Source organism: Suncus etruscus, chromosome 2 (assembly GCF_024139225.1).
Source record: "Suncus etruscus isolate mSunEtr1 chromosome 2, mSunEtr1.pri.cur, whole genome shotgun sequence".
NCBI classification, from domain to species: domain Eukaryota; kingdom Metazoa; phylum Chordata; class Mammalia; order Eulipotyphla; family Soricidae; genus Suncus; species Suncus etruscus.
Window position 1 is genome coordinate 21,215,533 of NC_064849.1, and position 14,852 is coordinate 21,230,384.

The window sequence follows — 14,852 nt, forward strand, 5'->3', positions numbered from 1 at the left end:
ATACAAGAGACAACTTTTGAAAATGTTTAAGTCATCATGAATTAGGCAAAATACCAGTTGGTACACAAGTTTAAGGTTAAAACCCTATTAGCTGTGTCTGTGATCCATGTAAAAAGTTTATAACTAGCCTCGTTGAGGCTGGACAGATAATTAAGGGGTTACAGGACTGGCTTTGGTACCACCGATGGTCCTGAACAGGGTACATATTGAGCAGAGAGCCAGGAGTAAGCCCTAAGCACTGCTGGGTGTGGCCTAAGCAGCCACAAAGTCCTGTTTTTTTGTTTTGTTTTGTTTTGTTTTTTTTTGAATTAGTTTGTTTTGCAGTATGGAGCATTCTCAGTAAACTCAAAATTGATCTGCCATGCGACCAAACAATTCCTCTTTTGGATATCTATCTCCAGGATAGAAAAACATTCATCCAAAAGGATGAATGCACACTGATATTCATTGCAGCACTCAGAACAATAGCTAGGACTTGGAATCCATCTAGATGTTCAAAAAAGGAAGAGTAGCTCATGAAGAAGTGGTAGATATATACAATAAAATACTACATAGCTGTAAGGTATGATACATTCATGCAATTTGTAGCAATTGGATGAAACTAAAAGATTATGTTAAATGATAGTAAGCCAGAAAAAGGACAAATACAGAATAATATCACTATGTGTTGTATTTAGAATGACGGCATGAAGAAATGCAATGGTCTAAATGAAAGTTGTCTTGAACACATTGGCAGAGTATAGCGAGAAGGAAAGAAACTGAGAGGAGAAGGAAAAACACAAACATGAGAGGATGGGGACCAGGGCCCAAGCAGTCTCAGATGCTTAATGGAGATTAAAAAAGAAAGGGACAGAATTAAGTATCCAAGTCAAAGGCAAACAAAATGAAATCAAGGGTCCCAAACTCTTTTTTTTCTTTTGTTTTGTTTTGGGGCCACACCCTGTGATGATCAGGAGTTATTCCTGGCTATGCGCTCAGAAATTGCTCCTGGCTCAGGATGTCTGGGATCAAACATAGGTCTGTCCTGCATCAGCAGCATGCAAGGCAAATGCCCTGCCACTGTGCTATTACTTCTGCCTGGAGTCCCAAACTCTTAACAATCTAAATAAACTTCAAATGGGCTTGTTATACTGTCAGGCTGAGGAACAAAGGTTGTGTTTGGGATACATTCTGGAAACATGGTGGAGGGAGATCCACAATGGTGGTAGGACTGGCTATTATTCATTGTATGTCTGAAACCCAACTCTGAAGGACTTTGTAAATCACAATGGTTTCAATAAAATTTTAAAAATATACAAAATGTTTTTAAAAAGAAAAATTATTCTGATTTGTTTTTGGCTTTGGGGGCCACATCTATCTATGATCAGATGTTACTCCTGGCCCTGCACACAGGAATAATACCTGGTGTTGCTTGGGGAACATATTGGAATGCCAGTGATCGATCTTGGACTGCCCTCATATAATGCACCATCCTAGCTGTATTCTATCACTGTGGCTGTCACTGTCTATTTGGAATCAATTTTCTTGGGCATTTTTCTTCTTATTGAACCCAATAAGACCTCTATAATAAAAAAAACTCTGAGTTTTATGTAGGTTGAGTATTTTATCCAGTGATTCATTCCACTGCTCTAATAAATCAGTCCTATCCACTTAGAGTATCTTCTGTCACCCAGCCTGTGTGCTCAGGAAATTAGAATGGACAGTTGGTAAAGAGAAAAGTCAGAGTTTGGTGTGAAAGATTGAGTGGTGAGGCAAAGTTTTATTGATGACCAGGAAACCAGATCTAGCCCAGAAGCTAGACTCAGGAGACAAGGTTAAGAAATGTAAAAGGAGAAGGTGTTGAGCCAAACATAAGCAGACTCTATTCTTGTACAACAGCCCAGGCATCTTAGCTTCTGATTGGTAAAAATGATGCTCTTGGAGGTTACAGCATCTTTTAGGGTTTGGATATGTGGTGCCATCGCTGCATTCAGGATGTGGGGCACCTGATCAGGATGAGAATACCTACTGTTTCTTTGGAGTTGGGTTTGTAGCATGCTCAGCAAACTCTATGTTCACATGTTACATGTTACAGGAACTTATTACTTGCTAGGCACCATTCTGGGCCTTCCTATTGCATCCTCAAATCCCAGAGTATGTTTCCCACATGTGATGTGTGTGGTAATAAATGCTTAGGACAGCTGATAAAGTATATCCCACAATACCATCCAGCTAGTGTTACTTCAAAAGTACAAACAAGCATACATGTTGAATCGGAGCACTAGCCCAGTAATTAGGGTACTTAACTTGCACATGTGTGACCTAGGTTCAACCTTTAGCATCCAGTCTGGTTCCCTAAGTCTGCCATGAGAGATCTTTGAACAAAGCCAGGAGTAATACCTAAAGATCACCAGATGTGGCCCCCAAATTAGAATGTTCTACAAATAAACATTGTCAAATATAGAGACCATACTAGTGTAGTGAAAAATTAAATGGCATTTAGGGCACTTTATAATAATAATGAATAATTTGATTAGAAAAACAGCCCTGGATGGGGCTAGATGGTGATGGGATGGATGGAGGGGCCTTTCTCCTTCAGCCTAGGCCACATGCCTCCAAGCCCCTCCAGCAGGCAGTCAGGTTCCAGGAGACATGAAGTTTTCTTTATTCAAGGCCCTAGCCACCTAGGATAACCATTTAAGCAGCTTGTTCCACTGCCCTGTCATTTTAACATGTTCCTTCTACCTCCATTCTTCCAGCTCTCTCTTGCTGAATCCCTCTCAATCTATCCTCCAAATTCTCTTCCTGCCCCTGAGGCCAACCTTTTGATACCTCCCAAAGACCCCTCCCAGAAATGGGCATGTCTTACTATCAGGTAAGGTTATGTAGAAGATGGGGAGGGGGTGACAACTTGACTGGTAAGTATCTTTCAGACTCTCTTATCACCACAGGACCCTACCATAATGTTGTCTTTAAGATCAGCATCCAAGATGTGAGGTGGTTGATTCCCTGGTGGGTGGAGAAGAACCCTCTACGCCTATTGGAATTCCTTCATGCTAAAAGGCATTTTTTTTCAGTCAACTTTTATATTTTAAGCTCTGCCCCACCATATTCTTTTGGCTCATAGAGTCTCATTAGATAGCTCTTCTGTAATGAGATTTCTTGTATGTGAGTTCCTTTTTTGATCTTGATACTTATACTATTCTATCTTTGCCTTTGCCGTTCTGAAAAGAATATCTTAGAATTTTTTTGTTTTGGCTGGGACAGCCTTTGGATCTGGGTACATGTACTCTTCAGCTCTGGGAAATTTTTTAAAATTTTGTTTAGAATCTTGCAATTTATTAAGTTGTTCATAATACTGTTGTTTCAGGCATTCAATATTTCAGCACCAATCCCAGCATCAGTACGACCTTCCCTCCATCAGTATTACCTTCCCAGCCACCATTCCAACCTGCCCCCTTGCTAGTACAAATAAAATTACTTGATATTTTTTGTTACAACACAAAGGCAAATGGAAATATCAAAACTTAGATCAAAGGTCAATTTGAAATAATTGTTAGTGCTCTCCATGGTGTTACTGAAATCAGATTCTAAGAATTATCTAGACTGATTTAGTGTTAGTTGAACCTCTGTGTTATTGTTTTTACTAATTAATCTTGGAGGTCTTCTACAAAACTTTCCCATCAAATTTGCTGTGATTCTACTGGACTGATGTTAACTTTCTAATTTGGAAGCATCCAAAAGTTATGTTGGAATGATTTGGTGGTTTGTCAGATTTATGAGGTTTAGTTGTGGAGCTGGACCATTTTTATGTCTGAGGTTGCTGGATGTGGCTGCAGGCTGCTCTGCATTCAGGTAGAAAGGAGAATCTGGGGCCCGGAGAGATAGCACAGCTGCGTTTGCCTTGCAAGCAGCCGATCCAGGACCTAAGGTGGTTGGTTCGAATCCCGGTGTCCCATATGGTCCCCCGTGCCTGCCAGGAGCTATTTCTGAGCAGACAGCCAGGAGTAACCCCTGAGCACCGCTGGGTGTGGCCCAAAAACCAAAAAAAAAAAAAAAAAAAAAAAAGAGAGAGAGAATCTGCCTGCCTCTATTATGAGAAGATCTCAGAGTTTTTAGCCTACCTGAAAAGTTATCATTCTACCTGGGAAATTTTGGCATTATCATGTTCTTTTCAAGATTAGTTGTAGAGCTGGGTCATTTCTCTAGGCAGAGTTTTTTGGTGGTTGTGTCCAGGGAATCTGTCCACCACCATTTGAAAATAAACTTTGGGAAATTATTATCTATGATTTCCTTGTTCCTTGTTGCTCTTACATTCCTTTATCTCAGAGACACCTATGATTCTATTATTGTTACTCTTGAATTCATCCCTTTGTTCCCTGGCATACTGTCTATTCTTTTCAGATTTTCTTCCATATTATGTTGTTTTCTTGAGGTTTCCTGTATTTCATTTTGTGTTGCTCTGATGTTGAAGTCTTCCATTGAGTTTTCAGTTCTACTTTTTAGTTCTGTTATTTCTATTTGTGGTTCTCTGAATTCAACTCTCATACTTTCTTATGCTTTATTTACTAACTGACCCATTATTTCTTTGAGGTTATTAGACATCATATCATGGTGTCTTTAAAGTCATTTTCTAAGAGACTATAGAGCAAGTTGGTAGAGCCTTCTGAGCTATTTCTTTACTCGTTAGCTTGATTGGGTTTTTATGCTGTCTGCCCATTGTGTCTGCTGTGCTGTGGGGCTACTCTTTGTAGATCAGTCCTGTGGAGTTCTGAGTGGCTCATCATCCAGTTCAGTGTTCTAGCAGTGGTGGGTGAAATTGGACTTCATGTGGGTCTCTGCTGGTAACGATATACATTCCAGATAAACATTGCCTACCCAGGTTTCATAAACACAGATGCCAAAAAGAGGTGTATAAGAAGGAGTAATATTTAGCACTGCAAAGAAGAGGCTGGTGTTGGCAGATTCCATGATTTCAAAATGGGTAGTCATTTGGGTAAGCTGGGTCTACAGTGAGTCCTTGTGATTTATCAGCATGTATATGATGATATGAAATTGGTGGAGAAAGTGACACATCGATCATGCATAAGTGTAGAGATTGTGGAGAAGGCACTCAGGATCTTCACTAGTATTCACCATTTATTGGAGTTGGAGGCATGATAAGGTGGGAGGTTTGCATGGAGGGCTTAGAGACTATGGCTGAGATTTGTGGTTGGAATCTCTTCAGGATATGGACCACCTGCTCTCTTTACATTTATTCTTTTTTTTTCTTGTTTCAATCTCTCAACCATCACTCTTCTTTCAGAGCAGTTATTCTGTCCCTTGACTGAGAACTGCTCTCCTTCTTTGTCCTTCCTGCTGCCACCACAGACTTCTTATGGCTTGTACTACAGTTTTCCTAATATTGGGCCTAATGAAGCACTCTCATTTCAGAAAAAAGAATATACTCAACATCTTCTCTGTTGAGTTTCTGTTGTCTTTTTGTGTATGCAAATGTATGTAATGCAAATCTACTTTATTTAAGCAAGCAAGTAGAAAGAAAACATGCCCCCTGACCAACTGCACTTGTGGCTACTACAGCCACCCATTCCAGCGTCTTCCTATCACACACGTTGGAAAACACTGGCTTGCAAATAGTGGCTTACACAATCCAGACTTTTATTTTTTATTCATTTTGCCTTGGCATTTTTTTTCATTTCCAGAGATGCCCACAACAGAAGAATCTTATGTTTTCACTGAAGCATATCATAATCTCATGATGAGTCCTGCGTCTGGCACATAGGAGACCTTAAATAACTCTTTGTTGAATTAAGGGCTCTCTTGTTTAAAGGGGGCCAGAAAAATACCCAGTGATTGCCCAGCATGATGACATCTCTACATTGTGATTGGGAATCTGAACTTGGCCTGAAGAGTTAGGAAATGACTGAGCCAGAACATTGTCCATTATCCAGACCTTTCTGGAGTTCTGGAGAGAGGTGGAGATTGTCTAGCAGATTCAGCACAAATTAACAATAGGGAAATTGGAGAATCAGAAACTCTAATTTATCCTTGATGGAAAGTCCTTTAGTGCAATGCTTGTAGGAACTCCAACAAAGGGATCATTGACTCATTTAGGTATTTTCACTTCTATTTTCTCTGACTCAGGTGCCCTACAACACAAAACAATAAGGAGTTTGGGAGTGAAAGAAACAGAAGTACACAATTCTTGCTACTTAACATATGGTCTTTACTTATTTAAAGAAACTTTTCCTTTTCCAGAGTTTCTGTTGTCTTTGTGTGTATGCAAATGTATATGTATATGTGACAATCTGCATAATAGAAGCATAAGTACTTTGTGGAAGTCTATTCAGTAGTATCAGTAGATCAGTAGTAATGTCTGTTTAGAACAACTGAATGCTGGCCTGGAAGATAGTACTTTGGGTAAGGCACTTGTTTTGTACACAACTGATCCAGGTTTGATTCTAGATGCCATATATGGTTTCCTGAACCTCACCAGGAGTGATTCCTGAGAACAACCAAGTATGGCCCCAGATTAGAAAAAAATATGAATGCCTGATAAGATTAATGTGAGCAGAGATTCTTTGTTTTGTTTTTGTTTTTTAGGGGCCACACTTGGCAGCAGTCAGGGTGCTGGCTTTGTGCTCCTGGCTTTGTACTCAGAAAATACTTCTGGAAAGCTGGGGGGACCATTTGGAATTCTGCGGATCAAACCTTGCCAAGAGTGCAAGGCAAATGCCTTACTTGCGTTGTTATTGCTCCACCCCTTTGAGCAGATGTTCTTGTTTACAAAAGTTTTTCCTGATCTTAAAAAAGATTTCGATTGTGTGGTCAATGACCTCAGGTACATGGTTAGTGTATAGTAGTGCAATAGGTTTATATTCAAAACAGAGTCACCAACATTGAGAACAGGAGACCCAAAGATCAACAACCAAACTTTAAAACGTGCCCATCTGAGGATGCAGGCTGGGGTGTAGAGGGAGCATGAAGACACTGGTAGAGGGATGTTGATGATGGTGGCGAAATTAGTGCAAGAGCACAACAATGAGTGCTCGAGCACTCAACTATGAATAACTTTGTATACCACAATGTCTTAATAACAATTTGATAAATTTATTTCTATTGTAATTGTACCAACAAAGAGAAACACACACACACACACACACACACACACACACACACACACACACACACACACACACACACACTGCTTTCCTTGATGCTTCCCAGTGCTGAATGACTCTGTAGTGATTCGTGAGTTTAGCCAGAATTTGAAAGCTCACAATCATCTTTATATTATAGGATTATTTTCTCTTTCTTTATATTTTGAACTGTTCTGGGCGAGGGACCTGGAAGATTCCTTTTCTTGGGAACTGGCCTAGACCAGGGGTCAGCAACCTTTTTTTTTAACTGAGCCAAATCTCGCCAAAACCACGATTGAAATTTATTTTGAGATCCACACAGGGCGTGCACTGACAGAGGCTAGGGGCAGAATCCTGACTACTGGAGCGGCCGCCCAGCACACAGAAGAACCAAATTAAAAGTGTAAAGAGCCACATGTGGCTCCTGAGTTGCAGGTTGCCGACCACTGGAGACTTAAAGCAGGGAAAACATCCTGTGAGTTACAAGAACCCAATCCCCTTACTCCCACAAATTTTAGCCTGACCTTAAAATAATCCATCCTCTTGTCCCCAGCAACCAAACAGTTTCAAATTCATCCTGGCCTAGAATTGGGCCTGACTGTGGATCAGCAGCACAGCCAGTTCCTTTATCTTCAACCTGCTGCTACTTTTGGAAGGTCTGTTCACAGGAAGGCTCCAATCAGACAGGACAGCTTAGTTGTGGTGATTCAATACACAAAGTAGAGAAGTCATCTCTTTCCACCAGAGTCCTCCTTTTGGGGTTTCTGCAGAGTGGTATTGGTAGATAAGTGAAGGAAAGGGATCTGGAACAGACAGTGTGAGGTCAAAGCAAGGGTTAGGTTGATATTCCAATGGTGTCACACTGGGACTGCACAGAGAGAGAAGACAGAAAGGGCAGGATTAAGGCCTGGAATCAATAAGGAAAAGAAGTCTCTTTGTACTCAAAGGCAGCATTTTTTGGAACAGTCCACACTCTAGAATTGGATTCCTGGGGGCTTTGCTGGATTCTGGAATTATGTTGGGCCTTATTCTTCTAGGGGCACACTGAGTAGTTCCAGCCTCCCTCCCCCAAATTCCCCAGGTAGGATGTCCCTCCTCCCTCTTCTCTGCACCCCTCCTTTGGTCCATCTCTGCTCCATGGAGAATTAGTGTTCTTCAGGGGTAAGCTCACTGGAGAGAGCCTCTCTGGGCTATAGTTCATCACAGCTCTGACTTATTCTAGGAATGTGCTCCCACCCCATTCTAGAAAGACAGTCATTGTCCAGAGAGGATTTCCATCTATCTATAAGCATATATAACAAAATCTCACCACAATCCACAAATACTGGGTACTTCTGAGAAGCAAGCACTTATCAATTTCCAAATGCAGTATAGCCCCTCAGGATTTTAGGGTTACCTTTAATGCCCTGATCTTGGAATCTAGTTGGAACTCTCACACTCTAACATGTGGCTTTGCCCCCTCCTCATCCTGTCCCCTTTCCTGCCCTGGCCTGCTGATGCTGCTCTCTAGGACTTTCTTCTCTCCTTTGGCCCACCTGGCCCCATGTCCAGAGCTAGCTGCTTCTCCATGCCAGGTCAACCTGGGAGGATGGCCCTGGTCCCTTCCTTGCTTCTTTCCAAGTTGTATTTCTTTATTGAAAACTATACCTCTCTTAGGGACTGGTTCCCAAAGGCTGCCCAGTAATTCTCTGGGTCCCCAAGATGAACCCTACATGAATAATATCGAAAATTCAACCAGTTCTCATGTTACAGCACATTAAGCCTTTTGTCTTCATGCAGCCCAAATTGAAAGCAAGAGTCATGATTTAATGATCCAAATTGGGAAATTTTTGTTGAAAACAATAGAGAAAGGTAAGAAGGAAAGAAATAGAAGGGCTCAGTAAGAAGAGGTGGATGGAAAATAATTAGTGGGGTAGGGAATCAAAGGCAGAGAATCAGTGTATAGCTGAATATCCAAACCACAGTGTCAAAGCACTAGAAGCAGGAGATCCCGACCACAACAACTAAACTGAAAAAATGTGCCTGTCAAAGAGGCAGGCTGGGGGGTGAGAGGGAACCTGGGGACACTGGTGGGGAGAAATGAACACGGGTGTTGGACTGGTGCTGGGAACTAGTCTACCTAAAAGTCAACTGTGAATAACTTTTTAAATCACAGTGTCTTAATAAAAACAAACAAACAAATAATGGAAGGTAGAAAGAATAGGAAGTTTCTGTAGTATGGGAGGGATCTTCTAAAGCAGGATTCCAGAGGAAGGTGGGCATCCTTTTATAGCTTCTTATCTAGGGGATGGTGAACACATCTCCTGGGCTTTGAAGTACATTGGTTGGCAAGACTGTGGGTCTCTAAGAAATAGTTATATTATGGTTATTCTGGCTATTGGGTTATGCCATTATGTCTTCACATAAAGGTCTAAATTGACCCTCCATCCCTCTCTCTTTAGAGCTCAGTAATCTTGTACTGACACCTATTGATGTGAAGGCAACTTCATCCACACTCCACAGGAACCGGCTGCCTTTCTGCCAGTTCTTTCTCACGCCCCATCCAGCTCCCTTTTGTGTCTTTTATTTTAAAACTTTTCTTTGGACTCCTCTATTTTTCCTAGACCTGGGGCCATACTACCCTGAGATTATTTCTTTGTCCAACCTAATTACCAGCAGGGGGTGTTGGCCACGTTTTCCATAGAAGCCTTTTCTTTCAGAAAGGAAGGACTTTTTATTTAAACAGTTCCATCTCTGTTCTTTGGCACTGCCTATAAAGGGTTCCTTGACATTTCCATAAAGGCATTTAAATGTTACTCTTGCTGAAGAAACAGTTTTAGAATATGAAACCTTTATCTTTTTTTTCTTCCCCCAAGGAAGGAAAACATCACCAACTTAATTATCCCTGCAAAATAACTTCCTCTTTGCTTTTTCATGTTGCCAGTGGAAAAAAGATAATGATGCTGTTTTCAAAAAATGAAAAACAATTATGGGTGATTTCATGAGATTCACTTTTGGGTTTTGCTTATGTAAATAACACCACAATTCGGAGGTCAAAGGTACTTGTAGGGGGCACATATTATCTCTTCAAGTTCATTTTTAAAAGATCAGCTAGGAGAGCAAAGAATTGAGAAGCTGTTGATGTGATTGTTTCAAACTGGGAAGAAGCCCAAAGACACTAAACTTTTTATATAGAGATGTGTAAAACTGTGATAAAAATCACAAAGCATGCAATCTATTCTGTTAACAAATTAAGAATGTAGTGTAATATTGTTAACTATATACGAATAACCACACAGCAGAATAGAATTCATTTTCCTTCTGCATAACTGAAATTCTAGCTCCATTGGTCAATAACTTCTCATCTTCACTGGCAACCAGCCTTCTCCTACTTTCTGTGTATGTTGGGCCTTCCTCCTCTGATGGATTGTTTTACTAAGCATTTGACCCTTAAGGCTCAACCCTGTTAAAGCATATGACAGGAGTCCCACATTTTTCAATACTGAATAATAGTCCATATCCTATAGAGGCCATATTTTCTTTATCCATGTTTTTGTTGAAGGACAATGAGGGTGTTTCTAACTCTTGGCTCTTATGAATAAAGTTGCCATGAACAGATTTGTTCAACCTCAAGATCTGATTTTCCATTCTTGTGGATAAATCCCTCAAAAGTGGGATTGTGGATAATATGGTGTGATATTCTTAGTCAATTTTTGAAGAGATTTTGTTGTTGTTTATAGTAACTATAACATTTTACATCTTCACCAACTATGTAAAATGATTTTAATTTCTCCACATCCTTGCCAATGCTGATATTCTTCTTTGGTTTCTCTTGATCTCTGTCTCAGTATCTCTCTCTGTCTCTCAGCCTCTATTTTTCTTTTTTTCTATCATACTCTCTCAATCCCTGATGGCTATCCATATAGGTATCAGCTTTTAATTTGCACTTCCTTGACAACTAATCACTGAGCATCTTTTCATATTCATGTTGGCTGCTTATATTCCTAAAATTCCACTCAGCATGGAGTAAAAATATGAGACCATAAAACTTCTAGAAGGAAACACGGGGAGAAAGCCTCATAGCATTCTCTTATTGATGATTTCTTGAATATGACACCAAAAATATGGGCCACAGAAGGCAAAATAGGCAAATGGGATTATAGCAAGCTCAAAGGATTCAGTGCAGCAATGGAAGCAATCAGCATAGTAAAAGGCAGCAAAGGAGAGTTAGAAAGTGCTTGCGAAGCAAATGTTTTTTAAGGGGTTAATATAAAAAACCTTTATACAAAGGAAGAGTCTGCAAATCTATTCTGTGAGAACCAGATAGCAGAGGTTTGGGCCTCTTCATGTCATATGGTCAAGTTTACAACTACTATTGATTATGGCATGGTGACATGAAAGCAGCCATACACAATAGTTGATGTGGCTGTGTTCTAATAAAACTTTATTTGTACAAGCTCAATTGTCATTTCTTTGGCTTTTGAAATAGGTTGCTGATCCTTTATCTAGAGCAGGGCCTTAAACCTTCTACTCAGGACTCCTTTGAAATTGAGAAATACAACATAAAGTACTGTTAAGATGGCTTCATATCCCCTGCACGTTTGGTATTGAATTAATTATGAACATTAAACATTTAAAAGCCTTTTCCTGTGGTCAGACTTTTCATGAGCCCTACATTCATTTGTGCAAGAAGGGGGGTTCTAAAGCAGGTCTCTCCCCCTGGCTCTGTGAACACATACTGGTCTGTGCATTTGTGGGGTGTTAGCTACAGCCTTAAGATTTTGTTGCCAGTCACAATCCCTGCCTAATCCTTCTAGCTGTGACACCAAAAATGCATCTATATGTAGCTAGCCATATGCTTGGAAGGACATGATAGCTAAAGTGGAGAATTTTTGAGGTCGAGGATATAATCCGGTGAAGAACAAAAGGAATGAATTCCCTTAGGCTGCATGAAATGGCCAAATCAGGAGAAATGAAATCCCATGTCAATCTCTGGGAGGGTGAGCTTCCCTCAAAGTGGCTGAGATTACAGCCTACATTTGTCAATAGGTTAGGACCCACCTGGAAGGGCAGACACACTGGAAGAGAGCCCTATTCATTGATTCCAACTTTACACTTTCCTTATACTTACACAATCTTATACTTGTGCCAACCTGGAAGAGAATAGGGGTGACTATTCAACAGATTAATTGTAGATATTCTTACTGATTTACTTACTTCCCATTCCTTTTCAGAAAAAAACAGTGGGCCAGCATCCTCCTTTTTTTTTTTTTTTTTTGGTTTTTGGGCCACACCCGGCGGTGCTCAGGGGTTACTCCTGGCTGTCTGCTCAGAAATAGCTCCTGGCAGGCACGGGGGACCATATGGGACACCAGGATTCGAACCAACCACCTTTGGTCCTGGATCGGCTGCTTGCAAGGCAAACGCCGCTGTGCTATCTCTCCGGGCCCACCAGCATCCTCCTTAAAGTCTACTTTTTAGGAGAATAAATGAAAAATACCCAGGGTTACCTCTACCCCTTCTGGATGATACTAGTACCCCCAAGAGTTGCAGTGTCATCCACTTTGACAAAGCTGGCACTAATACAGGTGAATGGCACTTTCTGAAGGGTTGGCTATGCGCTGAAGAACTGGAGGAAGAAAGCTAAAAGTTGTCATTTCCACTTGCACGCAAGTTTGCTTTCTTGGCCTATCTGAACTCTAGAACCCTTCCAGGCAGGGTGCCTTTTGAAGGTGCTCACATGGTTCTCATTGTTTGGACAGGGCCAGACGAAAACAACTCGCTTTCATTGCAAATTGGCAGGAACACATGTTTTTGAAAGTTAAAAACAGCAGCATTGCAGGCGCAAGCAAATCTCCAAGAATGTTGTCCTTTCTTCCTTAGAATAAACACCTGTTTTACAGAGTCCACGTCATCATTATTGAGAAATTGTGGTTTCCTTTTTCCTCACTGCCCTGAAAATTTTTAATAATGAAAAAAATCAAGTACTAGGGAAAATATTTCAATTGATAAAAATCTCAAAATTTTTAAAAGAAAACCCTAAACACAATATCCCTACATTTCATCAGTAGTTTCAGTGAAATCTTGTGAGCTTTGTTTCTTCACCAGAGAAATAACAGGAATGCATGTCTGCATCTTCTTCTTCAACCCTCGTTTGACATGAATTTTTCAGTTGCTTGGAGGAGGTGTACCCACCCTGCTGAGCAGAACTCTTACTCCTGAGTCCCACCTGGACCTGTCTCCCATGGCCCTCATAGATGTTCTTCTGACCTACCCTCCTGCCTTCGGCCATTGGGAACAGGAACAAGAACATGGATGGAAGATGTGATCATTTCTTTCACATGTGAGATCATGGAAAAGTAGTCTCAGCTTCTGTAGGCATTAGACATACATCTGTAGGCATATGTATATGGTCTGTTTTCACATATGTGCCATTCACATTGGCTTTTGTTTCTGAGTTGAGTTGGGGGGTCATGCCCAGTGATACTTAGGGGCTGTTTCTAGATCTGTACTCAAAACTGACCACTGGCAATGCTCAGGGGTGAAACTGAGGTCCATATGCAAGGCAAGAGCCTTACTTACCCCCCCTGTACTATTTCTCCATTCCTTCCCACTGGTTCTGAACTAATTTATGAGAACAGGCAGAAAGCATGTGACCCATAGGCAGGGACTTTGCCCTACCTGACACTGGCTGACTTCTGACAGCCTTCATGCTGCTTTAGGGAAATCTTTTCCTCTCCCTTCTTACTATCAGATAATGCTGGATGCTTCTTTCTGGAATCCGTGTAGCAGGACACCTCTCTTTGGTCATCATATCTAGTGAGAAGCCAAATGCTATGCTTGTGGAAGGGTCCTGGGTAGGTCTCAAAGGACTCATTTGACTGTAAACCTCTCTATTTTTCTCTCCAGGCTACCACGGCCTCTATTGTGAAGAGGAGTACAATGAGTGCCTGTCCGCACCTTGCCTCAATGCTGCCACCTGCAGGGACTTGGTCAATGGCTACGAGTGTGTGTGCTTGGCTGAATACAAAGGTGAGTGGGGCGGCCATGCCTGGTGTCCTAGTGCCACAGTTGCTCCAGATAACAACCTGAGCTTTTCAGTTTCAGGGCCCAGTCTCTCTCTCTCTCTCCTCTCTTCTTCCCCCCTCTGTCTTTCTCTGTGTCTCTGTCTCTTTGTGTCTGTCTCTCTCTTTCTCTCCCCCCACCCCATACTCAGTGATGCTCAGGGGTTACTCCTTGCTCTGCACTCAGAAATCGTTCCTGGCAGGCCTGGAGACCATATGAGATGCCGGGGATCAAACCCACATCTGTCCTGGGTCAGCCACATGCAAGGCAAATACCCTACCACTGTACTACCACTCCAGCCCCCCATTTTAGAATTCTTACCCAATTGCAATTGAGTTTGAGGCTTAGGGGGGACCCTAACTTGAACAGAGCTCAGGGGAGGTCTGAGAATTTAGTGAGCAGATGAACACAAGGACTCTTCAATGCATAGAGTGGAATTCCATGCTGACAGTGCAAGTAAGAGACTCCATGGAGAAGAGAGGTATTAGAATCTCATGGCTGTAGGACTTACCTTGAAGAGAATGGCATTTGGGCTGATCTGGCTCTTTCTTTTTTTATAGGCATGTGGTTCTGCTCAACCTGAGGATACTACTCCCCTATGTGCACAGATTGATTATTGGTCACTAACTGAGAATCTCTTGTCTCTGCTTGATATTGGTCCAGTCCCTTTCTCTTTTTGTAAATAAATCT

General features: G+C 41.4%; 1 protein-coding gene across 1 annotated transcript in view; it reads left to right on the forward strand.

Moving 5' to 3' along the window:
- Positions 1–14,852, forward strand: part of DNER (delta/notch like EGF repeat containing) — a 341,370-nt gene that overhangs the window by 288,108 nt on the left and 38,410 nt on the right. Inside the window, exon 9 of the mRNA XM_049769355.1 lies at positions 14,007–14,129. Coding sequence (XP_049625312.1) covers positions 14,007–14,129 — 123 coding nt within the window. The remainder of the gene's footprint in view (positions 1–14,006; positions 14,130–14,852) is intronic.